Source organism: Anneissia japonica, unplaced genomic scaffold (genome assembly GCF_011630105.1).
Source record: "Anneissia japonica isolate Jap-2015-1 unplaced genomic scaffold, ASM1163010v1 scaffold288060_len1141017_cov207, whole genome shotgun sequence".
Taxonomy (NCBI): domain Eukaryota; kingdom Metazoa; phylum Echinodermata; class Crinoidea; order Comatulida; family Comatulidae; genus Anneissia; species Anneissia japonica.
In genome coordinates, this window is record NW_022712486.1 from 1,018,283 (window position 1) to 1,046,037 (window position 27,755).

The following is a 27,755-nucleotide window of genomic DNA, read 5'->3' on the forward strand; positions in this document are numbered from 1 at the left end:
ACCAATTTCTGAGGTGCAACAGTCGTATGTGAGGAATTCTGTAATGCCAGTTTGGAATGATATTCAGAGAAAACAATGAATAAAGAATTATGTTGTTATAATGAATGTAGAATTTAAATCAGATCACCAAAGATGCTAAGAAGAAGAGTCTTCATCCAATACATCCAAAGCATCACATTATATATTAATAATAATAATAATGGTGGACTTATATAGTGCTTATCATGAAGACCTCTATGTGCTTAAGTCATATTATTCATATTTATTATGGTTTTGATAAGACATGCTTAAAGTCAAAGGGCCTACTGCTTGTGGCCAATGCTAAAACAACCCTGAACTGCTCTTAAGTTAAAAAAAAAACCAAAAAACAAAAAGGGCCATAACTCCAAGACAATTTCATCATGTCAATCAATTAACTGGGTTTTTGTTTATCAAAATTTACTTGCAGAATTGTTTTTTTTTGTGTTTTGTTGTTTTGTTTTACATAATAAAATTAAGCACATAATTCCAAAGAAATCATTAAGTGCTGGAATAGACAATATTTTTAGCTGAGGTCCTTAGAGACATCCTTCAAAATTTAAAGATATTAATAAAATTAATTTGTATGTATCTTAATGTAATTTCAGAATTTGGTTGCTAATATATTAGCCACAACACAAAAAAAGGAAAGTACTGTAGGACAGGGTTCCCACTGCAGTGGAGGAATGAGACTGACTGACTAATTGGTTGATTGATTGATTGATTGGTTGGTTGACTGACTGACTGATTAGTAGGAGACGCACAGCAAATCAATCAACAAAGATACAAAGTGATAGTAAACAACAGCAAAAGAAAAGTGACAGGAAAAAAAGTAATGAGTAAACAAACTAAGGAAGAAATGGAATGAAAGGATAATACAAACCTGACGATGCTTTTATTAAAGAATAACATACAAGAACAGAGGAGGAAAGGCAGGAAAATGAATACAATGATAGTGAATGAAAAGGACACAGTATGAAAGGATAAGGGATGAAAGGGAAGACAAAATAAATTACTGAGTATGGAAGGGAGGACACAAAATAATATAACAGATGAAAGGGATGACATAAAATTATAAGGGATGAAATGAAGGATAAATAATTAAAGGACAGGGTATGAAAGGAAGGACAAAACAAACTGTTACTGACAAGAAAGCCACACCCAAAAAAATAAAGGCACACCCACAGGACAAAACTTGACAGTAATCCTCAAAATTAGTATTACAGATATGTTTAGACTTGGGCCAATCACAAACCTGTAATCCTAGCCTTGTATGGACTACCAACAATATGGTGCGCCCCCGCAAATTTGATAGAAATCAGGTAATCGCCCGGAGCAGTCGGGACATAGGAACATTTGTAACCCTCTGGTACTTCAGTGACATCCATTTTGACCTTGGATGGACCGTCAACAGAGATTGAGAGAACGCCGGTACCGGCTCCACACGTGTTCACCACAAACTCACAGGGCTGACCTACATAACATGCAAAAGTGGAACCATATATTATAATAGAATATGAATTTTTTAGCTCTGTTCACACTATGTGACAAATAAATGTGATATGCCCATATTTGGGTGTAATGTGACATCATCATGCCCATATATGGGGCACATCACACAGATCTGTCCCATCAAGATAGTAATTCTTAATCAAATATTTGTATTAAAAATACAAAATATATCAAGGTATATAAAATTATGGATTATTGAAGATTATTATACTTTAAAAATCTTTAAAATATTTTAAAATGAATAATAATAATATTAGTCTTTATTTATAAAGAGAAAACCTTTAAAAATTATCACCCTGAACCTTATGAAAATGAGCAATTACAAAACTTACTTCAATAATAATTAGTTACATATAGCGAAATATCCATGACAATGAATTATTATTCACCTTAAAAATATATCAATGAATTAAAATTAAATGTAGAACCATGATAATAATATTGATTCAAAACTTGATAAAAAAAAAGTATACCGTATATGAAATTTGTGATACATATATACATGTACTTAAGTTATTGAAATTTATTGCGGTTTTACCTGTTTTTCCCTTTTCAAGACCATCACCAGATGCATGAACCATTCCAGGATCACCTACTTCTGCCTGAGTGCCCACACGAACACGGAATGGACTTCCGGCAATTGGCTGTTCACGGAAGTTAACATGGATCATGTGAATACCATTTTCGTGAGGCAAGAACCTGACAGCAAAATTATCTGGAATAGATCACGCCAAATGGTATTTTTAATTTCCTCTTCTTAATTATTTCAGTTTTGCATATTCAAATATGTACACAAGAAAAACATATAGAATAGAACAAATGTGATGACAAGACAGTAGCAAATCTCAGTGAAGTATTCTGATTGGGAGCTCTTAAAAAACAAACAAAAAACCGAGAACTAATTTTTTATAAGTGCACAGTTTGTTTGACCTTTTCATTCATTAATCTAACATTTGTATAACAATTTCGACTAGTGTATGGTACCAAACTATTGTAATTGCATATTAAATACAAAATGATGAATGTCGCAAATGATCATATTTTTGTGAGGAAACACTTAGGGACCAACCTCGATCAATCTCGGTGATGAGGCATTCTTCTTCTGTTCCGGTAGGGGAGACAACCTTCGCAGTTATTTCACCCTTTGCTCCATTCAGTTGGATCGCAAAAGATGCTGGCTGATTAGCTTTCAATCCGGTCTCCTAAAATTTAAAAACCATAACTTTTGTTAATGATGCCTTATTATGTTTAATTCCACTAACAATAATAATAATCACCATATAATAAACATTAAAAATAACAAGGAAAACAAATATAATAACAAATGAGCAACACAATACAATTATCTCAACACCCCCCATAAACAAATGGAAGTCAACAGTTAAAGACCTTGGTATTTATACTCAATATTTATTTAAACAATTTCAGTAACAATATAAGAAAATAAAAAACACATAATTAATAAGTGAAAAAAGATGGAGATACAATGAAAAAGAATTGCCTATAAAATGTTGTAATAATAGATAATTTATAGACAATACAATTTTATTCTATATATTAATTTTTAAAATGATATATTTGTTTGCAATGTATACATACCTGTAAGCTTGTAACACTGACCCTTCTGGCCTCACCAAGTGATGGTTGGATAAATGGTCTGAAAGGACTATCTGGAATTGGTTCATCGTTGTATGTTATCTTAATTACATATTCACCTGAAAAAAGAGTCAAACATGAATCCAACATCATTCAATTCAATTTAATATTTACTCCAAAAACTATAACAAAAGTTTGTTCATTATTGTCAAAAGAGAATGCAGCTGTTATGGTGTGTAGAAGGAGATATACAAATACAAGATGATTGCTACAACTTTGATTAAACCTCAGCAACAAAATTTTAATTCAAGCACTACACCAACAAAACCAGTTAATCTTACCTTGCTCTGTTGGCACATAGGCTACTTGACAGGAACCATCTTTGTTGTCTGTAAAGTTGATTTCAGCCTTTGCAGGGCCCTCTACAGCTATTCCTAATGATCCTGGCCCAGCCTCTCGTGTCCATACAGTGAATTCAGCGGGCGTGTTCACTTCTCCACGTTCTAAGCCTAGACCACCAGCATGGACCTTATGGGCTCCACCTTCACCGAATGGACCAACAGTAAATTGGAAGGGACTCCCTGAAAATAATACAGTTAAAGAGTTGTATATTTGTGATAACAAATTTTTAGTTTTTTTTTAGGAAACATTATTTTTACAGGAAATACAGTATAAAATGCTGCGTTACATAGTATAATATGGAAATAATTTTGTTTTATATTGGAATTATCTTACTTATACCATTTTTATGTTAAATATCTTAACTTTTAAATTATATTTAATAAATAATATATATTTTTTGGATTCAATTTCTTTAAATTGAAACCGATATCTGAATAATGATTACATATTTTGTTATATTTATTTTTGTATTCTAATAATTTAGATAATTGCTTTCTGTATTTTGTTAATTTTGTTTTATTCTATGATAATTGATCTCTACTATTTACTATATTGTATTTATGTTACAGACTTTGTGTTTTGTGATTTAGTTCACTTTTGTGTTCCTGCCAACTCTTTCAACTTATTGTACTTGTATTCTGTATGTATTCCACCATTGTATTGTACTTTGTTTTTTTTTGGCGAATAAAGAATAAGAATAAAAAAATAAATATTTTGAATCTACATTTTTTAAATAATATGTATAATGCAAATACAGATTACATTATTTAAATTAGAAACACTTTTTTTGTGGAGTGTAATAGCATGTCTTACTTGTTTGTTATTGATCATATAAAAACAATATAACCACAAATGCTTTGTTTGTTTAGAAATTCTATCAAAAAAATAACTATGAAAAAATGTTTACCTGGAATATGCATTCCTTTATGTTTGACGCTAATGGTGTGCACTCCCATCATTTCTGGTACAAAACGAACTGTGTAGCGACAGTCAGATCCATCAATGATTTCTGCATCATCAGTTTTTCCTTCAGGATTTGTAACATGTGCTGTCATATCCAATGGGTCAGATCCTTAGAGAGGAATATATTCAAAGTCAAAATCAAATCAAATCTTGACCACACAAATTCACATACAACATGAACAGAGAGAATTAACAAAATATATTTTAGCTACCAGAAAGTCTTAACTAATCTATCCTGCTAATACTGCTATTACCTGGTGGAAAACCTGATTAACCAGTTTATTACGTGGTTAAACAAGTTAGCCACTGGGTAACCTGGAAAAAAACATGTTCATCCAGTGGTAATCAAATGTCTGAGTATCTTCTTAACTATCTGTCTATCTACTTCACTACCTTCTTCCAACCAACTAACCTGGTACCTTCACTGCTATGTCACACTTTGCACCAGTGTTGCGCACCGGAAGTGTGTCCATCGAATGAGTTATCGTGTGTTCGCTGGTCTCTGTTGTGACCCTAGTCTGCCGGTAAGAGTTGGTGACTGTAGTTTTGCTAGGGAACGTATCTGGTGGTTCTTGTGCTATTGGTTGGCTTGAGGGATAATAATCCCCTGGAGAAGTCTGCTTTGGTTTCTGTTGTTCTGGTTGTTGATGGGCTGACCTCAGTTCATCAACTGAATATTTATCTTCAGTTGCAGGTTTAGGTTGCTGCGGTTTCGGTTGGGTCGGGGTTTTGTTCAGCTTCACACCAAACTTGGCAAATGGACTCTCGTCTGTGGCATCCAGTCCGTTTTTCTTGGGTTTGCCGGATATGTTGTCAATTGGTTGGCGTGAGCTTTGGGGCGCCTTCCCCTTATCTTTATCTGCTTGATGATTCTTGTCTAATTTAATAATATTTGTAATATTCAGGTATAATTGGATAACAAAAGCAAACAGGAGCCTAAATGTGTGCATATTTTGATCTACTGTGCAAGAGAATTCATAAAGGAATTTAAAGGTGTCTTTAAATTTTTACATATTCATTTATGTATTATTATTTTATTATTTCAAAAATCTCAACTTAGATTTTGGAAGAATTTACATTGAAATATTTATTGATTGTCTGATATCTAATTCATACTCAGGAATGTTTTCCTATTTGACCCTTTTTAGTGATACTATGGTGATACAGGTACATGTTTTTTCTGTTTTTTAAAATAAAGTTGTTATGATATAGAAAAAAATAGTAAATACAGTAATGTGCAGAAAATTGGATTGAATGAGAATTTAATATCTTAGTGGATGATAGAAGGAATGTGAGAAGGTAGTGCCTGTATCTATGGAAACAAGAGGGGCATTTGCGATGACAGTAACTGCATCTTTTTTCTGGCGTGCTTTCATTTCTGAAATCTTCATCCTCGATTCGTTTTCATGCGTCACAGTGCAATACCGTTCATCTCTGGTGTCCATAACAGATCCATGCAATTTGCTTGCTACGTCAAGTTAGTGCTAACAACTAGAGCTCAAATTACTCCTAATCCTTTACCAACATCCCATGCCATTACTAAACTGGCATGATTTACCATCGTCAAGACTATCTAAAAATCTCAATAAAATATTACTGTGATGTGGAAAATCGGCATCTGCAATTATCCCATAATGCAACTGATAACCTCTAGTCTGGCATACTGAGCTATCACGTCCTTTCCAACAACATGCATGTCAGCCCAGTTACAGTGCTAGTCGGGCAGTGATTGGTTGCAAGTAAATACTTGTCGAGCCACTAGGGCTCATCCGCAGTTTTTGTAGTGTGAAGTGGAACCATAGGTTACTCCCAGCAATTTGCTGGTACCCATTGATACAGCTGGGCAGTCTGAAGCAATGTAGATAAAGTGCCTTGCTCAAGGACACAAGCGAAGTGCACAGTGAAGGACTGAAACACCAACCTCAAAGTTGGGAAACCAAACCATTCCCACTGCGCCAACCGCTTCCACAGTGATGAGTGAGCCCTCGTTATTTCACTGTATTTCTACACATGCATGCTGATAGAATTTGCTGAATTATGTTTTCAAAACAGACTTTTATTCTACAGTTATAACCATTTACATATCATTTGCACATTATTTGTATATCATTCATTTATTAAGATTTGTCAAATGATAATAAACACATATGCAAATGATATGTAAATAAGCAAACCAGCAATCTTTGTTGTACAGTTAGCCATTTGCATACCATTTTCATAAATCCTTAATACTAAACTCAATAAAAAAAAAATAAAAGCTCCATTACAATAGATAAGCTTACATGGATACAGCAGTATCCAATAGAAAATTATGTCTATGTCACATGTCTATGCAATAATATTGACAGCATGTTACATTACAAGATTAGTGGAATATTTAAAACTTATGACAAATGTTGTACATAATAATTGTGTTCAATCGCCAAAATCCTAAATAAAATTATAGTCAATATTTTCTTGTGCTAATTTTTAATTTAAAGCAAGTAACTTTCCTAAACATACGAAGAATTAAGCAATTAAAATTTAGTTATTTAATAATCTACATTATATTTCTTCCACTATTGTACAGCACATACCTGGAACCTTTAGGCCTAGGTCGCATTTGTTTCCAATATGTGAGACTGGGGATGCAAGTCTAGGTCTCACAAGTGTTTCTGTAACCATTTCACCATCTTTTCCATGAACTTTAACCTTAAATGGACTTCCTGTTAATTGAGAAATGAAAGGTTTGTAATACAGCACTTAAATATGTAAATCGTCAACCTGGAGTAACAATACTAGCATGCACAATATCAATCAGATGATCAATCAACCAAAGCATCAATCAAGTAACAATTAATCAATTAACAAATCAATCAATAAATCAACAGCTCAGCTTTTCGCTCAACTAATCAATCATTTACTCAATCAAACAACAAACAAATCTTAAATCAATATATGTAATCTCTAGCATAAATAAATGTCTGAAATAAATTCCAAGTCAAATAAAAATCAATCAATCAACCAATCAATACAGATTAGACTCAAATTTCTTTTGTCAGAAACTTGTAAACATATACATTCTACTAAAGTTGCAATAGCAATAATATTCTACCAATTGACTGAAGCTAACAAATAGATGGTTTTTGTCATTATCATGATGTTAAAGCCAGGCATAGGAAAACAATTTTGTAATACGTTGTACAACTGATTTCTCTAAGACAAAAAATGTTAGAAAACGGTCAGATATTGATAGAGACACAGATTTTGAATATTCAAAAACTGGCGGAAAAAAGGGCATACTAACCACCCATTTCCTCACCTGGCTATAACTCCATTTCTTTATGTTAAAATTATTTAACAATGATTGAAATCTGAGAAAAGGGTGGTTATGCCCCTTTTAACCCAGTTAAGTGGTGAATCATTGAGACCCTCACCTGGTACATGCTGATCTGCATACTTCACATTCAAGATATAGTTGCCGGGCTCTTGGGGCTTGTAGGTGACAATGCAGGTTCCATCTCCATTGTCTTCACAGTTAATCTCTGTCTTGCTTGGACCTTCAATTGATACTCCAAGACCACCAAAGCCTGAGTAAAAAATAAAAAAAAATAAAAAAATATGATTGAATTACATTAGATCCTATGAACAGGAATATATGGGAATAAAATACTACTTGGCCTAATAAAAGTTTCATATCTATAAAATATAAAATTTAGATTTCAGACTTAACTGAATATTTATGTTATGAAACTAATATATAACAATCCCGTAACAAAAAAAATTGAAGTATATACACTACAAAATGAAAAAAAAATAAATAAAACAAGGAAACACTAGATCAAATCCTAAAAAATACTGATAAAGTTAATAAAACAGAAAAATGAGTTAAATAAGTATCATGAAAAGACTAGTACTTGGAGAAGAGGGTATACTAACTACGTACCAGCCTTTGATGTATCAACTTTGAACTCTGCGATCTCTCCTGCATCTCCTTCTGCAATTCCAAGACCAGATACCTTGACTTTAGAAGCATCGCCAACCTCTTGCGATCCAACAATGATCTTGAAAGGACTGTTGGTGATGTGACGGCCAAACTTCTTCACACTCACGGCGTGTTCTCCAACTTCTCTTGGAGTGAAAGTGATGCCTGGAATTACAAATTGGTTTAGATTAACTTTATTTTAATACATTAATGGTTGTTATTGCAAGGAAGATTCTTAGATTTATTTGAATTTATTGGCAATGATGCATGCAGTGCACAATCTTCACCACTACATGCCAAAGGACATGAACAACACCTGACCTCAAACTATAGACTGGAACCCCTACCATAGACCACATGCTGGTAGCAGAATTTATTATGCTCTTTTGACATCCTGACATCTGTTAAAGCTCCATTCACGCTATCAAATCTTACGTGATAAATAACTCTGATATGCCCATATTTGGGAGTAAAGCTTGTTTTCCATACAATTGTTACACGCTATCACAGACAGTTTTCGGTGATGCTGATTGGTCGGTTGAATCGGGGAACCTTCCCGAAATAGCATTGGTGACTTGCACCAAAAACACTGAAGCGACAGTGCAGTGATTTTAAGGAAACCAGGCTTAATATGACATTACCATGCCCATATAAGGGCACATTATCATGCCCATATAAGGGCACATTACACAAGCATGTCACATGATATTCGGTAGTTTGGACAGACTTTAAGAATAATTGTATCAATTTACCAATGTTCTGATTTGGCAGTCTCTTCAGTTGGCAATTTTCCTCACAACCTGATGGCATCTTGATGCTGGCAGTGAGAAGGCTAAGATCCGTCTCATTGATCTTCAGAGGTATATCACTGCAAGCACCTACACACATCGGTGCACCTGTCTTATCTGTGAATAGAAATCAAGATATTTTTTATCATGCAGGGGTCCCAAGTTGTGAAAGTCAAATTCCTAGAGAATTTGTTGTGTAGGACAGGCACAGCTTTGCGACACGTGTACTAGCTACAACGCATGTACAATGACACGCTTGTACAAATTTACCGCCATGTTCAATATAAGAAAAAAAGCTTTGGCAGGTTCAGGTCATGTTTAATACCATTTTGCTGCCTAGAATTTCAATAAATCTTATGTCTACCAGATTTAATGCACACAAATGGGAAAAACTTAGCATAACCTCTAATTGTGAAAATCTTAAAATCCTGGGAGAAAACCAGGAGAAATTCAAATTCCGAGAGTAAATGTGGAATTTCCTGATGACCGGGAGATGGACCAAAAGTCCTGGAGATCCAGGGCAATCCAGGACTCTTGGGAGCCGTGATCATGATTCATAATGAAGACATCTAGCAGGAACATGTCATTAAAGTTTGATAAGATCAAAAGATGTTTGGTTAGGTATCTTGGACAACATATATTCACCATATATATAACATATATATAAGTTACTTACCAACAATTTTAGCTGTGAATGGACTTCCTGGAACATGCTTGTCGGCGAATTTGACAGTGAGGGCATAATCGCCAGGTTTAAGAGGGTAGTATGTGACATCACACGTTCCATCTTTGTTGTCTTTACATTTGATTTCAGCCTTTGACGGACCTTCAACTGCTAGTGCAACACCACCTAAAAGAGAGCAATATTAATTATGTTATCTGATTTCATTTTTGTCATTACTCCAAATTGCACAGAGATCATGATAATTGATCTAGGGAGAGTTTTAAGTGGGCACAAACTATGGCTCATTGGAAACAGAACGGGTAAAATGTTTGAGTACAGTAATTGACACTACAGAAACGTCAGTAGCTGTCAATAATAGACATATCTTGAAATAGTTATTGCAATATAAACACATAATTTGATTTAATTTATTACAAGAAACATGAATCTGAGAAAGACATTAAAAATAAGGGATAACCCTCTAAATCACCAGAAGGGGTTCCTTGCTTAGCTTACCTGGTCCGGCATCCTTGGTGTTAATTATGAAATGACATGGTTGTTCACAGATGCCATGGGTAAGGCCAGGACCATAAGCTGTGGCTTGACCACTCTTGATTTCATCTACATGGAATTGGAATGGACTTCCTATAGGAGAAAGAAAATAAGGCAGAAAATATGAATAGTCTGCATTTGCCTGGCGAGTTGAATAACTTTCTTCCATTTTCCACAATCTTTAATTATTATCTGTCGTCGTTCATCCTTCAGCTTTTTACACATTTTGCTCTATGATAATTTCTGTTTTGCAAATCAGAAAAAACTCATTAAGGACATGAGGGTGTTGGGGCTATATATATAACTTCAAAATATCAGCAATGTTTCCAAATTCAGCATGTTTTCATTTTCAGCATGTATGCTTCTAAGGATGTATACTTTCAGGTAAAGCATGTATTCAATTTATGCATGTATAGTTTCAACTTAGAACCATGTATGTTACCAAATTAAGCATGCATGCTTCCAACTTAGGCATACATTTTTCCAAAGTTATGCATGTACCTTTCTAACCTAAACATGCATGTTTCAAATTTAAGGATTATTTTTTTTATCTTAAGCATATGTATGCTGCCAAATTGAGGACGTCTTTTCAAAATAAGCATGTATCTTTCTTTCTATTATTATAATTTTTTTTAAAATTTAAGCAACTTTAGCAAAAAATGTACCTGGGATACACTGGTTGTTATACATGACATTAAGATGGTGGAGACCTGTCTCTGTTGGTGCATATTTAACAGTAATGGTTCCATCTTTGTTCTCTGTAATCTGTGGCTTGTGCTTCTTGCCGGTTGGTGTTGTTACCTCACCTGTTGGTCAGATGTTCATAAAATTAATGAAAATCTAAATTCAATTATTGTTTGATGATTCACAAAAAGAGAGAAATGGAGTTGTGATTTGGCAGTTAAGATGCATGACTTCCAATCCCAGGGTCCTGGGTTCAATTCTGGTCAAGCTTGCAGGAGTTTTTTTCTCACAGCCAAAAACATCTCCACCCTCAAAGCACAGAGTGAGACTTAGTCTATGTAAAGCCTCTTGTCTGTAAGTTTGTCTTGGCAAAGGGATTGTCACCTATGAGTATGAGTGATTATATTCACTATTGTCAACCCTTGGCCCATGTCAAAATAACAGTTTTCAGTGTATACAATATGTATTTAATAAAGTTTCATCTTGTTTAATTTGGGGGGAAGGGGGAGACAGTATACAGCACACAGCACTTGGTGATGAAGAGGTAGACTTTTTTTTTCAAGTTTTTCTTATTTTTTATATCTGTAATAGTGTTTCTCCACACCAAATGCATTATTTTGGTAACGATCTATATATATATATCTTCTACATGTAAGCACTCTTTAAATCTAGTTGTTCGAAGTTTGTTTTCTTTGCAGTAATTAAGACTGCCGAGTAGATCACAAAGTTCCTCATCACTGGTAACCTTCAAGTATAAGCTTATCCATTTGTCATCAAACTTCCTCACGAAAACATATAAATCACGATGTTATAATAAACTTGGCATACCATGTACTCTGCCTTGACCAATTCCGCCGAGCGGAAGGACCAGGTCAAATGGACGACATTCCTGGGGCATTGCAGCAGATTCAACACCTTGTACTTCGAATGGTATGATCTCTTCTTCTGGTGGACCTTCACCGGCCTGGAAGATAATAATAATAAGATTTATAAAGCACAAATAAACAAGGTCTTTAAGTGCTAGGTCCAAGAAAAAAGCCAATATAGAAGTAATGTAAAAGCAGAATAAAGATGCAAGTGATTCAAAGCACTGAGAAGGGAAAGAAACACACTAAACCAAAAACTGAAACACAGAAAACGACTAATGAAGGGGAACCAAAACCAGTGCTATGAATGATTCCTTTAGATTTCGTTTTTGTTTTTGAATAATTTATTTTACAGGAAATCACAATATCAATTTAAAACTCAAAAACTATCAGAGGAGTGCTTCAAGTGTTAACTATAACTAAGCACTCTAAAAAAACACAAACAAAAAGAAAACACAAGCAACTGCTCAAAAAATCATGTGTTATACAAAAACATACAACAGAAACAACACCATAAAGTTTTACAATATAACTGTAATGATTGTAATTCCAATCCATCCAAAATAGAAAGGTATCCTGTTTGTTAATTTGTTTGTTTTAATTTAAAAAATACTAATTTTTAAAATATATTTAAAGTAATTTAAATATTATTGAATTTTAATTTATTAAATATATTTAAGTTAATTAAAATATTATTGAATTTCAGCTTGTGACTGCCAGTATAAGGAACTGTGTTAATCACATGTGATAGGATATAATTCCTAAGAAACCATAATCATCTCGTTGAAACATTTGCAGAAACACTATGAAATAATGCGAGGGCGGACTATGATTATGTTGATTATGGCTGGTAAATTGACCCTACAGAAGAATGCCATCACATCAGCAACCACATCACCTTTCACAATACACTAGACCAGGTGCATAGCTTTAAAAAAGTAAGTCTTCTTTATGATGTAACTTTATGACTGTCTGCTTAGACAGTAAATCACTGTAAACAAGGATGCTACTCAGGGTAAATAATGCTTGGCGTTGGTGTATTCATACAGCTGCCAGTGGATATTAGCTGGAAATGAAAGCACCTGGTTTCATGCTATTGCCTTTCCTTGTTTTTCAAGGGTTGATAAATATCTTGAAGATTCACAGTAAGTCTTGAACATGAACTTTCAAAAATAACAAACATTAGCAGTCGTTGCCTAGTTTTTTTTTTCTGAGTATGGTTGTAAATGTCAAATACATCATACAACACATTTTCTTCTTATTAGAAGAAAAAAAAACCACAATAATAATATAAAGCAAAATATATACTTTGTCGAACATTATTTTTCAGAGTACATTTGCAAATAAACCAAAGATTTAAAAAATTGTTGTAGCCGAAATAATTTTGAGGGTAAATAATTATTTAAATAAAAATGGGAGCCTCCTGATGGAGTCTACCAGATATTTTTATGTATAAACTTATTTTAGATGGTCAATCAATATTGGTGAATGTTGGGAGATAACATACACACTCCAGACCACTGGCCTCTACTTCAATTCCGCACTTCTGACATGACATCAACCACTAGGGGGGGAGAACGACAGATTAAAAACAAGTTTCAGTTGTCAGTGCTTAACGTGTTTGTTTTGATGAAACCTATAGGACAGTTTAGGAATGGTATGCCCAGTGCTGACCAGTTGTTCTTACATCCCAACTATCTCTATTTAGATCTACCTATCTCTGTTCAATATCACTTTGGTATTTGTAATATAATTACTTCAAATATTTTGTGTTTGTTTGCCTCCCTCATTTGATCCTGCAAAATCAACTGAAATCGCTTGAACGTGACCATTAATCTTGAGATCTGAAAATCTGTTTAGAAATTAAACAATTATATTCAAAAGGAATCGTGTTTGTTGCCAGATCTGCATTTGTAATCAAACATAATTTTGTTTGTTTATTTAAATTTTGGAATAAAAGAGTAGTGAAGAAACTTAATATAGTTTGACTTCTTGGTACTGTATTGTACTGTTTTTAAGGACTTCTTTTAGATGGAAGAGAAAATGAAATAAAACAAACAGTAAATGTGTAGGGGGAGGTGGAAGGAGCAGGAGAATTCTAGGGTTGGATAGCACAGTGCATGTTACCATTTGAAGTTTCTTCCTGATAAAAGACAGGCACCAAGGTACTGTATATAAAAACTTGATGAATGATATTCAACGATGATTATGATGACAAAGATGATTATGATCATGATTTTGTCTATATCTTTTATGTCATTATAATTAATTAATTAACCATGTAATTTTATAGGGTAAACACGTAAAATCCAAATTATGTTGTTCTATGTGTTGTGATCAATGTTCTATTTTTAGAACATTGCCAGAAGTGATACTCAATTTAGCAAGTACAAATGCCATAACACCTTTAGGGCATTAATGGCTTTAGACATAAACTATCCGACTGTTTATTGCATATCATACTTAGAAAGTTTGAAATTAACATTCCAGACATATAGTGAGTTCACTGTTAATAAACTCGGCACAGATCAATTAGAAAGATGAGGTAGACAGTACTTTAGCGACTAACAAACTTTAACAAATTTAAAGCTATGATTTACACTGAACTTTTTCAGGGCCAGAGCAATTAGTACACTAAAATTTTAAAACAACAGACTGCGCGAGTTACAGATTCTAACAGCATTAATACAAAATATTTACTGCCTTGCAATAAAAGATTAAAAAGATAGTCATAGAGAAATATTAGGAAAACCTCAAAAATCAATTCTGTATCTCTTAATTTTACATGGTGCTCTTGATAATTTTTTTATATTTTAATTGTTTTGTGGTAGTTTTTAGCTCATTTTCATAAAATTGTATTTTTATGTATTTTAAAGTTGAACCAAATAAAAAATCAAAAGAAAATAATTTACCACTACACTATTATTACATATCCTGATGATGACAATGACGAAATATTGAATTACAACATGATGGAGTGTATTCAATACTGGAGTAATAATTAATAATAACTATTAATAATGCTATTATTACTCTTATTAATATTAAAATACAATTTTTATTATTGATAGAAAATTATATGAAACCTTTGTCAGAGCTTCTATCTAGAATAACAGTAAAACTTTATACCAATCAACAAGCATTCGTCAACAGTGTTGTATGTCCATATATAGTCATGATATGCCTATATATGGTCACGGTGTGATGTCATCATGACCATATTTAGGCATGACAAATGTCTTCGTCATCATCAATTTGATAGTCTGGACAGGGTACAAGTGTTGCTTATGAAGGTTTGGAGACGAAGAAGTCTCTGTAACAATGATGTTACATCTGACTTGATCGGCCTATTACTCCCACACCAGGATAGAAACAGTAACAGCTGAACTGTTATGTCAGACATCCCACCTGGCCTAGCAAGACAACTGATACACCTTAAAACTAATGTCAGTGTAACATAATATATTGCTGCTAATATATAGATCATGATATGCTATTCTGAAGAATTTAAAGGTTGTTTTCTTTCTTGGTGAGTAATTAAGTAATTAGTTTCGGAAGGCTTCCCAGTGGGATGATGGTTACGTTGTATGATAAATGGTTTGGGTTCATATAGGTGACCTAAAAATGAATTTTGGTAAATAAGATTTAGTGACTGAACACAAAAAACATTTAAACATTATAAGTATTAGCATAGGCATATATCCTAGTGTGTAATCATAAAGCAAAAAGGGACACAAACACTAACAAATCCCAACCATCTCCAATTATTTGTTACAACAACAAAACATCTAGGAAGCAACAACTCCATTTTCGTCCATTCACTGACTATCAAACCAAATTAGATAATCTAATTTCAAAGTTAGCAAGACATGAACAAATCAGGAATGGGCTGAAAATAAACCTGAAAACCCTATACTCTCCGGAGCTATCAATTACCAGAAAAAAACGGCTGCGCATTCAACAGCCCGTGGGTATCGCAATATTATGAGTAGTGAAGCATCGAAACTGGTTAAATGCATTCTTGCAAGTTGACAAGAATGCACAGTATTTTAAAACATGATTAATGGTGACGATAGAGTGAGGGATATTGTACATTTGAGACTAATCATCCTATACATGTTTATGCACTGGTCATGCGTCACTGTTGACTGTGTATTACCTATAACACCTGTCTCTTATACACATCTAGATGTGTATAAGAGACAGAATATATACTTTGTCGAACNNNNAAGAGGGGGGGGGGGAGGAGTGGGGTGGGGATCTTTTCTATATGGAAATTCGGGTACAAGCCATTCTCTAGGACATTTTAATGCAAGCTTCATTAGAATATTTTTAGTGGCCCATATCTTGAATGACAGTTACATGCTTTCACACCAACTGGAGCGCAACTATTATATTTAATTCTTCTACAAGAATGCTTGCGTTGTGCAACCCTGTAAACACTTATTTATATACTTATTCATATACTTATGTATATAAATAATAATATATGTTTTTATATTTAAAATAGCTATAATCATCATCTTCGTAGGTCTATTGAGAAAAAGTTACGACCTGCAAACAAATTAGCAAGGAACTCAACTGCCATCAACCACGTATTTTGATACCACCCACTTAACAAATTCCACCATGTGTTGACAAAATTAATGACATATGAAGGTGCCTAAATAATCACCATAGTAACAAGACAGTGTTAAGTATCTCACTAATATTATGGGATATACATTACTGGGTAATTTCCTCCACAGACTTTCAGAAATAAAGATTGACTTTAAAAAAAAGTACTACCTATATTAATCTAATATTTATATCATATTTTGATTTTACTCAATTAGGCTAATTAATGATGGTGCAGATAATTACAATAGATTTTGAAGATTATTCAGAAAGCATTAAACAATAATATCTTAAAAGGACAACTTCTTAATCAGGGTTTCTCTATATAGGAACTCTAGTTAGGGTGAATGAGGGCAGAGAATGAGGAGGACTATCTTTACAATAATTTTCAATACTAATTTTAACTAAAATAAAAAAAAAAAATATTGTTACTAGATCCTTAAGAATGGTTTTTTGGATCCGTCTTGCATCTCATTAGCATATAACTGCCTTACCTGTCTAAGAACAGCAACTGTTGCCAATCAGAGAGCCTGCGTGTGAATTATCCAAACAAATTGTCCACAAGACAAAATGCACTCAAGCAAAAAATTACCAAAAAATCCAGCAAGTTAAATTCCAATAAATTACCTCAAAAGAGACTCCGAATGAGGTAGGCTTGACCTAACACCGTACCTGGATGTAGTGGATTTTTAGATGCAGCTACAGCGATGAGCGAAGAGCCATCCAATAAACAGGGATAACTAAAACCAAGGCGATGACATCACCGGAGCCGATGACTACAGTTTAGTAGTCAAGCCAAATATGTCCTATGTCTTTTCCTAGTAGGACAGTCATTAAGTTTGTATAAGTCTTCCTATTGAAATGCAATACTACCTAGGTATTTCATTAATGCTAAGGAGATTGGTACACAAACTAGAAACAACAACCCCCTACAAAATAAATGGACTAGTCCTAACTAAACTTTTTTTTACCAGTTCACTAAAAATAACCAGTCGCATAACTTAAACAAGGCCGACAAAGCTGGCCTATATAAATCATAAATGATTTGTTTGTAACACTAACGATGTCTGGTGCTTTGCTGATTACCTATTCAATGCCTACTGCTACAAATAGCTTAATTAATAGTTTAGCATTTGTGCTATGTACTATATGCACAAATTATAGGTCAAATTAAATGGGATGATAATACTTGAGGTACATTATCGATATAAATCATTTACATAATTTAAAAAATTCCGACAAAGAAGGAATTACTAATTCTACTTCGTTGCAGTTAATCATCAATTTAATAGTCAATAAATTTATGAGTATAAGGGGAAAATACCAGGGCTATCTACTAATTAAACACTTAAAAGCTGAACTTGGTAACCTAGTAACTATGATTGATGTGATGTATACCCAACTTGTCAATTATCTTTTTGATGTTGCCAATAATTAAACACCTGTATGGAGGGCCAAGACTAGGTTATCATCTGTCAATCTCAATATGATTGATGTTTATTTTTAATTACCGCTCGACTAATCTTGTGTTTTAGGAACACTAAAGTACACAAGTACAAATATTCCAGTAAGTGTTTTGTTTGGAGCATACTGTACTGTAGAAATAATAAATGTTAAATAACATAAAATTATAAAGAGGTTAACAGGAGTACGCACAGATTAGCCCCCTACAGCCGCTAATGATTTCAGTCAGAATGTAGTTAACATATCACTTTTCACCCTAGCTGTGGCATCTGTGGCTCTCGCCTTGTCAGCCTCTGGCGGCCTAGCTCCATTTCTATTAGTTCTAGGCTCGTAGCCTTAAATGGTGCTGAGTACAGTCATCTCTGACATAGCTTAAATGCCAAAATGTGCGTAAAAGATTGTAATAGCCAATGGAATGCCTGTGCTGAGCTGGTGGTTAAAGGGACAGAGGGAATTCCGGAAGCATTTACTCTGCCCCTTACTCTGCCCCGGCCTGAATAAACGTCACTAAGGTCACCGAAGTAATGACAATCAATCAATTAACAACTTTGTGTATAGTTTGAAGTATGTTTGATATGTTTTAATTGTGGCTACTTAAACATAGACAGTATAGTACCTTAGCCCAAGTTCTGTATTATATCTTTTCAAACACATGAAAACAGGGATATTTTACTGGAATTACTGGTGGAAATAAATACTTCTAAGTTTAAGTTATTACTACAACTATATACAGTACAGTACCATAACTTTGAACACATGAACTTTTTGTATATTATGGTTTTTAGATTAATATAAGTTTTATTCAAGGTTGCACATGGTGGTAAATATTTCTACACTTTTCAATGCTCTTGTTTGTAACATTATGCAATTTTAAATGCATGTTTAACTTCTATTGCCTTCTGAATATAATATAAAACAAATAAATACTGTAACTGATTGTGATGTATCCTAAAATGTATAAAAATGTATACTAATAATTAAATAAAAATTCTTATATATTTTTATTAACTAATTCTATTCTTGTTGACAAATAAGAATAATATAATTAATAAGAAAAAGACTAATAATTAACAATAACACCACAAACATAACAATAAAATAAAATTTAAAATAAGAACAAAAACAAAAACAAGTCAAAAGAAAAATTGTACTGCTATAAAAAAAAAAAGTGATGAACAACCTCTTGAGTTGTCATTACGATAACTTCCTGTTTGATTGTTGAGGGCAGTGTTCAAGCAGCAGGGTTGTACAATCACAAGCCAAGGTTAATGGACAACTAATGAACCATTCTCACCACCAATCTATCGAATACCGGCTGTCACGATTAATTTGTATGATGTGCTTATTACAACCTTATACCTATAATTAATGACGATGCTTTTAGAGTGGGGATACGGCAGGGTTTAAACAGGATTCAATATTGTGTTAACGACACTTTCAATAAAGTATTTCAAATGTCAAAAATAATCTGAAAAACATTTTAACAGATGCCTAACCTTTGCAACTGTCAAAAATGATATTCTAATGTTTTATTCCTAATTTTGTTGAGCATATTGCGTGTCATCATTTATCAGACAACAAAATTGTGACAAGAGATCTTTAACCGGTTGTTATTCAGATGAATTCAAATCGTACGCACAACTTTCTCTGCCAATCAAACTCTGAATAATGACTGACTTCATGTTAGTTTAGAAAGGTTTCTTATAAAAACATATGTTATAATCCTGGCACGTGTCAGGAATGAGAATCGATATCACTTAAACAAACTTTGCAATTATAAGTAGGAATCAGTAGTTAATTAGGATCAGAAGCAAGAAGGAGGCCATTATTGTGGCGGAGAATAAACTGGAACCTAATACATCACTAGACATCCCAAAGGACATACATCGATGATGACAATTACCATATATGGACATGTGCACATAGAAAGCTTATAATACTAATATATCATGAAACATACATACATCACTTCTTGGCTAATACCCCTCTGCTTAATTAAGTGGTTTTCAAAATGTAAATAAGATTTTATATACGTAAAATACAAATACTTAGGAAAACAATGAGTAAAGTTACATCATTTTAAAGCATGATTTCCTTAGAATTGCCACGCTGTCACTACAGTGTTTTCAGTACCAACGTTTTACTGTGTAGCAGTTCCTGAGGCAATTGGGAAGGTTCCCTGATTCGACCGACCAATCAGCATCACCGAAAGCTGTCGATGATAGCATGTAGCGATTGTATGGAAACCAAGCTTTACAAGAGTACAAACAATCACTAAGTGATTAATAGAGTGATTAATAATGCATGTGCTTTTTTTATTAATTTTGTGTTGTATATTGTTAGGTTGAGGGAGTGGTCAAACAAGAGCATGTTTTCGGATGGTCTTGAAAATGGATGACACTGTGCCGAGTAGACTTAGAAGAAAATGGCCATTCAATTTTTTAGTAACCAATTTTAAGATTTTCCTCATAATAAATCTATAGATCAGTGAAAAATGATTTGTCTGATTTGTTTCATTGAAAGTTCATATATTGATCCATGTAAAATGAGCGTTTTTAAATGTTTTAATTGAATTTTTACGGATTTTACGAAGACCATATCTTTTAATTGATAAAACAACAAATGAATCATTTATTTACTTACCCCAATTGAGATTGGACCACCAGTGATTGGCATACCGCCAAATTTCATGTCCAAGTTGTATCGACCACTTACAGGACAAGTCCAGACGATGTCAAATGTTCCATCTCCGTTATCGATAACTTGAACATCTTCAATCTCCACGCCATCTGGACCCATGATAGCGCAAGTGACCATGCCCTGGCCAGCATCTTGGGAATTGATTTTTATGACTGTCTCCTCCTCAACTACCACGGTCTTAGTAATTGTTTCTCCTATAGGTAGTAAAGTCTTGGTCAACATCGTGCAATTTTTTAAAGTTAAAAACATAACTGTTGAAATAAATGCACTAATTGAAAAACAGTACCATACCTTGGGCACTCAGGAATTTGTCTTTCTACAAGGTTGACTCAATAACCTCATAATGGGACTTTTTTGTGTAATACATGCATATCACTCAATGTTGGATGACAAAAATACGGTTCATTTTGATAAATATGGTTAAAAAAACAGGTTTAAAGTTCTACTGATTCAGATATTAATAGGCATCAACATTCATTTTTAAGAAATGCATCATCAAAACAGGATAATTGCAGAGGCAAAAGTATAAATTTTAGCATTCATTTTGCACTAATAATAAAAATGCAAAATTAACATATAAAAACTTGAAGAGATAAATTAAAAAAAAACAAACATTTAAAAGTAATAAAATGCATACTGGCTTGAAAATCAGAAATGGACAATTTAAAACAATTGCAAATTTTATTAGTCTTGGTTAAATGCAGGTAGACATTCAAACAAGTAATATAACACATTCAATAATTTAACCACATACACTGTCGTGCCCTCTATAGTTCATAGGCAAACCAAACTTTGCCCTGTTTATGCAGGTTGTTGCGAATGGCATGCACATGTTTTTTACCTGACAGAAACAAACCAAGAAGCCTGCCTTTATTGGCAAAAAGTAAACCAACTACAGCACACAAGGAAAGAAATTGATTGATTTTAAGCACTTTTATAAATCAGCATTTTTTTTTAAACAGCATGCAAAATAAATAATTAACAATGCATAGAAGATTGTTAGTAAACCTGTTTTCATTAAGTGTATGGTCAAAATAAAAACATGTTTCTTAACGATACAACAGCAAAACTGTTCCTGATCTATAATCATGTTTAAAATAAGAGCATATGCATAAATATTTGCACCATTGAAGTAAAAATATTTACATCAGGGGCAGATTGCTATAAAATGGTCTTAACTGGTAGTCTTAACTCCCCGAATAAAGCCGGCTTTATCACTTAGATATTCTTACTAAAGTAATTCCTTTAAGACCATTGCTATAAAACAGTCTTCCCTAAGACCGCTTTGAGTATTGAAATGTAAACAAGCACTCAATGGTAACGTAAGATTGGGGGCGATGTCATGCATGCTCGACGCACACAAATGTATCAAAATGAACGTAAACCTACTTTTACAGATGCTGAGAAGCATGCGGAATATTCGTCAATCGATTCTCTGACTTTGACGATCTAGACCTAGGTCTTGCCATTGCACTGTTGAATTAATCAGCAGAACACCATGATGAATATGATTTTAAACCGTTTTAAGCCTCCTCAGAGTAGGCTTTCAAATTTAAGACGGCTTACTGGTTAGACTGCGGTATAGCAATGGTCTAAATTCATAGACCAATAGTGACGTCACGATTATAGCCGGCTAACCGTTAAGACTGCTTATAGCAATCTGCCCCAGGATTAAAGTTTGGCTGTTGTACAGTTTTGTCCATACTTTAAGTTTTAGTGATATGGCCATATTTGGGTGTAACATGACATCATGCCCATATATGGGCATATCACACAAATTTGTCACATAAAAATTTGACAGTGTGGAGGGTGAGCAAAAGCATTGGATTATGAAATGTACAGCACTTACATATGAAAGCTTGGTTAAAAATCATAAGCCCATTTATTGTTTACCACAATACATTATAAATAAGTTCTTCCCCACTTATTTCATAGATTTAATTTACATTATTTGGTGGTTGTATCTGCATTACAAAAATTACCTATTTCCCAGGATGAATTGTAGTAAACAATGAATGAGGGAAAGGCTAGCAAACCCATGCATATAGAATTATTAATGAATGGAAGATAAAGTGCCGAAAAGAAAAAGAAAGGAAAGAAAGAAAGAAGTAGCACGACAGATTGATCACTTCCAAAGACAATTCATGCCAAATAAGAAAGTAGAAAATGGTTGCACATGATTGGATTGATATCACAATAAATTCCAGATTTTAAACAGAACACGATTGGTTGTTACTGATCAAGGAGCATGCATGGGCAATAAGAAAACAATTTTGACCTTTTCCTCCCCACTAAACTAAAGAGTTCAGCTAAAATTTATCAATTCTATTCATTTCATAATTTTAATACTCAAAAATAAATAAAATAAAAATAGAAGGTACAAACTCTAATATTCTACTGAAAATATTTAAATTATTTAAGAAACAAGATGAAACTAACAAATAAATACCAAAAAAAAAAAAAAAACTCTTATAGGATGGCCTATATTATTTCTACATTGAACAAAATGAAATTTGTAATAAAAAAATTTTCATAACATGTTTAGCATCTTAACTGGGAAGTAACAAGTTTTTTGTAAACATAATTATTAAAACTATATAAAATTTATATACATATACATAGGGACAAAGTATATGTAAAACAATTAGTATTAACACATCAACCGTTACAAATTATTATCAATCAAATGCTCATAAAAACTCCTAAATATTGAGTTCTACTTTTGGCAGCATTATTAGGGGTTGTGGGGAGGACGGCAAGGTCAGCGGAGGTCACACATCCAACTCATGCCCTTACTTGTAGTTGTAGTTCGTGTGGTAGTAGTGCGTGTAGTTGTCGTGCTCTCAGAGCTTACACTTTGTCGTCGCACTGGGATCTCGTACGGACCGCTTTGCACACCTAGTGTGGCAATGGATAGGAGAGTGTACAGAAATGAAAGATAGAAGAATTTACTATGAAAACTACTGCAGGGAGAACTGAAGCTAAAGGATGAAGAAAGAGAATGATGAAACAAAATTGACTCAAAATATTTCTAGTTTGATTTTGTATATAATTTAAATTTTTTTTGTAAAAACACATGAATTAATTAATTTATTTGGAATCTCAATTCGCATAAAACATAAGAACAAGATAACTAAAAAATATACACAATAATAGGGTTATATCCAAGGATAACTCAAGAAAGCCAAAAAGACTTATTTCCATTGAGCTCCCTAGAGATTCTAGGCCCCAGTAGGTGAATAGTAACCCTTGGCATATGCTAAGCCTAAGGTAGATGTAGCCTAGGAGCTCTACCAAAGACAATAATAGCCAATATTCATCATTCTTTTCTCTTCATACACTACAATATCAATAATAGATATAATGAGATGTGCTAATGATCTATATATGTACATACTACAGTAAGATAAGCAAATGAGAATTGAATGTAATACATAGAGTTCAGAGTTCTTATATAATTTTAAAGCAGTTGTGATTAGATTTTAACACTTAATCTGCCCTTACCATTAACAACAGGAATATCACGACCACCACTTTTACATTCTGTTTTTAATTGATAATGTGGTGAAGGAAGAAATGACGGTTAACGATGCATGCACAAAAAATATATCACCATAATGAAATATTTGAAAATTGTTAATTTAAATTGGAAAAGTTTATCTTCCCATTTCATCTTCATTCATTTTCATGTGATTAAAGTTAAAATCATTAAAATCATGTCATTAAAATCAAAAATTATATTAAACATATAAATTTAGCAAATATATATATTGCTTTCAGAAATAACCTTACAAAATTTAAATTATTAAAGAAATAGACAATACAACTAATTTTAATTTATATCTACACTTAAACTTCTCCATTATTTAATATGATTCATTGCTGTAAGACTTACCGACTATTTGACATTTGGAAGCATCACCGGTTGGCGACACGGAAACACTGAAGGGTGCGCCCGGCACCTTGTTACCACCAAATGTGATGAGAATGGTGTAAGGACCGATATCCTTGGGTGTGTATGACACCGTGTAAGTGCCATCTCCATTGTCAACAATCGTTGGCTTCACTGGTTTCCCAGTAGCATCCTATATAAAAGAAAAATAATATTATATAAAGCTTTTGTATGCCCATATATAGACATGATGTGCCTATATATGGTCATGATGTGATGTCATCATGACCATATTTAGGCATGTCACATGTTTTTGTCAAATCAAATTTGACAGTCTTGGACAGGGCTTAATAATTTAAATTTTCATGATATTTTAATGTATTTTGTAATTAATTCAGTTTTTTACTGCAATTTTGATGAATAAAAATACTTGAATGTAAACCCAGCTGATTATTCATATAAATTTAGGGGTTTCTTTATCAGAACATTGATAATTTTTGTGCTTCTGTAACAAAATATCCGGTTTCTTCATAACCTATTAGATCTTGTATCAACCTCATCTTCGATCTAATATACTTCAAAAATACTCCGTAGTTCGTTTCGTCATAGTTTAAAGTTTGGGAATTTAAGTTCCTCGCGATGAATTTCGCTTAGGTCCTTGTGCAAGCCATGTTGTCCACATTCTCTCCTATGAGTATGAGTACTAGGGTATGGTCCAACACCATTGTCCAACTGCTTACAGAATGGTGAGGCAGTTTATTGCAGTATGCACAATATAGTTAGCGACTTCCTATCATTTGCTGCAATGACTACTGCTCATTAAAAGACATTAGCCTTGTTTACACGGCAGATCACCGTGATTATCGCGTTTATCCGTTGATATAGGTGTTAAGTGGCCGTGTAAACACAGTAACTCCGCACAACGGATCAGTAACCGCAATGATTTACGCAGTTACCTCTGCATCGCAGTGGTGTTATCACCATCATCAGCGTGATCTTTATGATAATTAGCTGTTGTTTGACTTGTGTCAGTCATCACTGGATGTTGCTGTAGACAAACATCGCGAAAAATTATGTTTTTATCAATTACATACATTTTTAAACTTTTTTGACAAAGGGTTTCAAAACAAGCTGCAATTCGCAAATTTTTTAGGTCAGTTGGACTTTCCTGTACAACCGATAATTTTTTTTATTGTGTAGATGCGCAACTGGAGATCATCGGTGTTACCTATCTGATAGCAAACGGCCGTGTAAACAAGGCTATTAAAGGATTACAAGATAAACTTACAATGATTGAAACGGCTAACTGGGCTTCACCTGCTTCTTTGGTGTCAATTAAGAATTCCACAGGTAAACTAGCCAACACACCTGATGGTTGTACACCTGGTCCGGATACCTTCACTTTGCTAGCATCAAACTGCGGCAAGACTCTGGTATTGAAGGGACTGAAAAGCAAATTAATCTATAATTAGTAACATTATAATGCAAATAAACATAGGTATGGAAGGCATAAGATTTCACAAAGGATTATGCAAATAAATGTAGGTATAAAAGGCTTAAGGTGCAAATCCTGGCCAATATGATCTCATAAGACACATGCTTACCCATACATATGGAAGGCATAATATGCAAAAATATAACTTGTTTTCCAGACATGTGTTTCTACAGTAAAATGATTACAAGTATGAAAAAAAAAAATTGCAAAAAAGAAAAGTATTATACTTGTCAAGCCTTTCTAAAAAGAATGCAGGTATGGAAGGCATAAAGACGTACCTTCCAGGGACATGTTTTCCGTCATACTTGACTTCTACTGCACATTTACGACCTTCATTCTTGGGCACGTAGCTACAATCAAAGGTTCCATCTTCGTTGTCATAGACCTGAGCATGCTCTTTAGGAGCTGTAACAAATACTAAAGTTAATAAGAGGTATACAAAATATCTTGCATATTCATATACACACCATACACACACACATAAGCCACACCCCATCCATCTCCCCTCCTCACATATACACACAAATACACTCACATATCATGAATATGTTATATAGTTGGTTACATGGTTTTTTGGAAGATATATTAAAAAACCTGATTGATCATTGATTATTTAAAGTGGATTTTGGAATGTTTCACTTCATTATAGGGGTGTGCTGCCACATGAATTGAAGGATTATCCCAACATGTACAGAAGAACTATCGCATTAATAAGAGCCCTTTGTTATGCTTACCTCTCTCTGGCAAGATGGTGCATTCCAAAGGTGCTTTACCAGCTTTAGTTGCATCAACTTGGAACGGTGCAGGGACGTTAGCACGTACACCAACTGGGTTCACTCCTGGACCACTGACAAGCACCTTTGAGGGGTCAACGACATCCCTGATAACAGGCTTGAATGGACTTCCTAAATTGTATGAATTAAACCAAAACATTCATTAAAAAACTACATAGGACTACATAATTCATATGATTAAACATGATGCAAAAAAAATGTACATTTATTTATTGTATGAATTAAACCAAGATATTCATTAAGAAACTATATAGGACTACATAGTTCATACTGATTAAACATGATTAAGAAATTCTAAAGTTAATGTGTACAATTATATATACAATATTCAAAATAGATCATCATCATTACTGCATTTGTGCTAATTATAAATTTGCATTTCATTGAGGTCAAAGATTATTCTAACCTGGGATAGGTGTATCAGCGAAGGTGACATGTACATCATACTCTCCTGGTTTAGTTGGCATATACTCTACTGTGCAACTGCCATCGTTGTTATCAACACACTTCATTTCTGCCTCACACGGCCCCTCGATTGCAATTCCTAGGCCGCCTTGACCAGCTCCCTTTGTTTCAATCGTGAATACAGCTGGTGCATCAGTCAATCCGGACTCCAGACCTGGTCCGAATGCTTTCACCTTCTTAGGATCACATCCTTTCTTGGAGCCGACCTTGTATGGAGATTTTCCAACGGGTTTTCCAGCAACATTTACATCAAGTTTGTGAGGACCTTTTGGAGAGAATGGATAATTTTAATTTAATGTTTACAAATGAATATCTGTGG

At 33.7% G+C, this 27,755-nt stretch overlaps 1 protein-coding gene across 6 annotated transcripts in view; it reads right to left on the reverse strand.

Moving 5' to 3' along the window:
• LOC117107841 (filamin-A-like) overlaps window positions 1–27,755 on the reverse strand; it is a 73,312-nt gene that overhangs the window by 3,331 nt on the left and 42,226 nt on the right. For 3 of the 6 annotated variants that reach the window (XM_033249636.1, XM_033249631.1, XM_033249632.1), the window contains 21 exons: window positions 27,378–27,701; window positions 26,912–27,082; window positions 26,456–26,582; window positions 25,971–26,127; window positions 24,686–24,875; window positions 23,587–23,688; window positions 20,734–20,984; window positions 11,972–12,107; window positions 11,125–11,265; window positions 10,424–10,552; window positions 9,920–10,093; window positions 9,208–9,360; window positions 8,417–8,620; window positions 7,908–8,060; window positions 7,068–7,196; window positions 4,436–4,600; window positions 3,468–3,707; window positions 3,130–3,245; window positions 2,600–2,732; window positions 2,069–2,245; window positions 1,274–1,492 (listed from right to left, as the gene is read on the reverse strand). In XM_033249636.1, coding sequence (XP_033105527.1) covers window positions 1,274–1,492; window positions 2,069–2,245; window positions 2,600–2,732; window positions 3,130–3,245; window positions 3,468–3,707; window positions 4,436–4,600; window positions 7,068–7,196; window positions 7,908–8,060; window positions 8,417–8,620; window positions 9,208–9,360; window positions 9,920–10,093; window positions 10,424–10,552; window positions 11,125–11,265; window positions 11,972–12,107; window positions 20,734–20,984; window positions 23,587–23,688; window positions 24,686–24,875; window positions 25,971–26,127; window positions 26,456–26,582; window positions 26,912–27,082; window positions 27,378–27,701 — 3,591 coding nt within the window. Of the gene's footprint in view, window positions 1–1,273; window positions 1,493–2,068; window positions 2,246–2,599; window positions 2,733–3,129; window positions 3,246–3,467; window positions 3,708–4,435; window positions 4,601–7,067; window positions 7,197–7,907; window positions 8,061–8,416; window positions 8,621–9,207; window positions 9,361–9,919; window positions 10,094–10,423; window positions 10,553–11,124; window positions 11,266–11,971; window positions 12,108–20,733; window positions 20,985–23,586; window positions 23,689–24,294; window positions 24,334–24,685; window positions 24,876–25,970; window positions 26,128–26,455; window positions 26,583–26,911; window positions 27,083–27,377; window positions 27,702–27,755 lie in introns of all 6 variants that reach the window. The other 3 variants (XM_033249633.1, XM_033249634.1, XM_033249635.1) reach the window with 3 other exon arrangements.